This window comes from Carlito syrichta, unplaced genomic scaffold (assembly GCF_000164805.1).
Source record: "Carlito syrichta isolate Samal-C Ts95f unplaced genomic scaffold, Tarsius_syrichta-2.0.1 Scaffold316389, whole genome shotgun sequence".
NCBI lineage: Eukaryota > Metazoa > Chordata > Mammalia > Primates > Tarsiidae > Carlito > Carlito syrichta.
The window spans coordinates 665,530-667,910 of NW_007260485.1; the positions used below are offsets into that span (position 1 = coordinate 665,530).

Below are 2,381 nucleotides of genomic sequence, written 5' to 3' on the forward strand. Positions count from 1 at the left end.
TCTCTCTCTCTCTCTCTCTCTCTCTCTCTCACACACACACAAACACACACACACACACACTCACTCACTCACTTTATTCTAAGAGCCTCTGCTCCACCTGACAGTGATGTTCTGCTGCTGTAGGTCCAGGAATGCAGTTCTCATATAGGATAGCTGAAGTCTGTTACCTTATCAAGCGTGTTCCCTCACAGACAAGAATTGGCCAGTTGTCACGGGCATTCTGGGTGTTCTTTGTGAAGCTTTTAAAAAGTCTCTTTCTCCTAGCTTCCAGTCAAGGCAAATGAATGCTATTTTACATCAAAATCACAGTTATTTATCTAAAGTGAATTTTAACAGCTGAATCAAGACTATCTCCTGAGGTTTATAATTCTATATGCTGTGAACATGCATTTTCAACTGGATAGTGACCTATTGTTGAGTCCAATTATGCCTAGAAGTGGCTCTGTATTCTTCGATAGTAATTACTGTTTCTTTTTGTGTTTGGCAGCTAAAGAAAAGAAGCCAGCTTACAACGGGGGTCTATGTGAAAATGCCCCCAACAGAGCCAGAATGTGAAAAGCAATTTCAGCCATATTTTATTCCCATCAATTGAAGGGACCATTATGAAGAAGAAAGACCATATTGCAATTTCTAAGAGCAAAAGCAATTCTAACTTTTTTGCCATCCAGTTATTTTTATTTGTTTGTGTATTTTGGGGGAAATAATCTCTCTTTAATATAAAGCTGGATGCAGAACCATCATTAAGTATACTACAATTTAAAGCAAAGGAGCAAACAGAGCCAGTTTGTTCCTGTCATATCAGATCCATTTTTGTAAAAGCATCTCTTGGGATCAACATGGGGTGCAGCATTATGATGTAGGGTCATGGAATTAAGTCAGGGAATGGCACAGTCCAAAGAAGAGAAAGGACAGGAGTAAGGGAGGGGACTGTATTGCACATACCTTGTATTTATGTGTGATATATTCCCAGCTGAAATGATCTTCTCAAGTTAAATTTTTATGCCTTTTTTTAATATAAAGAACAAATGTATAATTACGTCAAGGCTTTACAAGTACTCACACGGCTATGTTTTAGCCAGTGATTCCCAAGTTCGTATTGTACTGACATGCAGTTTTTAAAAAATTTGCTAGTATTGTGCATGGGGTCACATATATTTTTGTGTGTTTGCTGATGGTTTGAATATAAACACTATATAACAGTGTCTTCCCACTGTGAGTCCCAGGGAATTTGTGTGGAGGAGAGAGGACACTAATAGATCAGGTAAGACACAAGGTCATTTGCTGACTGACTCGGGAACTGGGTAAGGTTGTAGCAGTGCTCAAGGGCAAAACACAGTGGCTCATGCCTGGAATCTCAGCACTTGGGGAGACCGAGGCAGGAAGGACAGATTTAGTCCAGGATTTGACACCAGCTTGGGCCACACAGTAAGACCTCATTTCTAAAAATCAAATAAAAAAATTATCCAGTTATGCAGTTATGGTGGTGCACACCTATAGTCCCAGCTACTTGGGAGGCTGAGGTGGAAGGATCACTTGAGTCCAGGAAGTCGAGGCTATGGTGAGCTGTGACTGTGCCATTGCACTCCAGGCAGAGTGACAGAGTGAGATCCTGACTCAGAAAAAAAAAAAAAAATGTATAGCAGCAATCAATTGCAGGGAACTGTGCTGAGTTGGTGTTGACAAGTGCTCCAGGGCTTTACGCCAGCTCCTTTTAATGGTTTGCAAGGAAGCCAAGGCTGGTGGCATCTGGGTTAGTTCAACAGAACACTGTCTTCAAGACAATGGCTCACTCTAGCCATTGGAGACCTGCAGGTATGACCTTCTAGGAAGTTCAGGTTAAATGGGCACGATTCTTATAAACACATGGTTAACACAAGTACAGAGGAAAGCAGCGGGTGGTGGAACTAGCACTGTTGGTGTTTTTTAACTCAATATTTTCCATGAAAATGCAACAACATGTATAATATTTTTAATTAAATAAAAATCTGTGGTGATCGTTTCCAGGGTTGTTTTTATCATCTTCACACTGGAGTTTTGTGTCTGAGTCTGGTTTTGATGGATTCACTCAGTGGTTGGTGGAGTCTCTAGTTTTAGAAGTGTTGGAGGAAACACATTAGAAAAACACGAAAGGGTAAACCATACTGCATGGGTCAGCATGCACCAGCCCATCCCCTGGTGCCCACTGCCTTTCTCGGATGAACCTTTCCTCTCTCCTTTGGTTTCTTCACAGCTGTTTGGGATAAACTATGGTTGGCATGGCCATAGCCATCCTAAATAAATCACTCAGCCGGCTTTGTCACACGGTTCCTCACCTCCTCTTTTTCACCATCACTTTCTCAGTTCAACTCTCATAGGGATGGCAGTTGCCATGGCAACGCCAG

General features: G+C 41.7%; 1 protein-coding gene across 2 annotated transcripts in view; it reads left to right on the forward strand.

The window, feature by feature from the left end:
* Positions 1-638, forward strand: part of CTLA4 (cytotoxic T-lymphocyte associated protein 4) — a 4,910-nt gene extending 4,272 nt beyond the window's left edge. The window contains exon 4 of one of the 2 annotated variants that reach the window (XM_008074310.1): positions 488-638. In XM_008074310.1, coding sequence (XP_008072501.1) covers positions 488-592 — 105 coding nt within the window. In that variant the 3' untranslated portion in view covers positions 593-638. The remainder of the gene's footprint in view (positions 1-487) is intronic. The other variant, XM_008074311.1, reaches the window with a different exon arrangement.
* Positions 639-2,381: the final 1,743 nt, after the last annotated feature.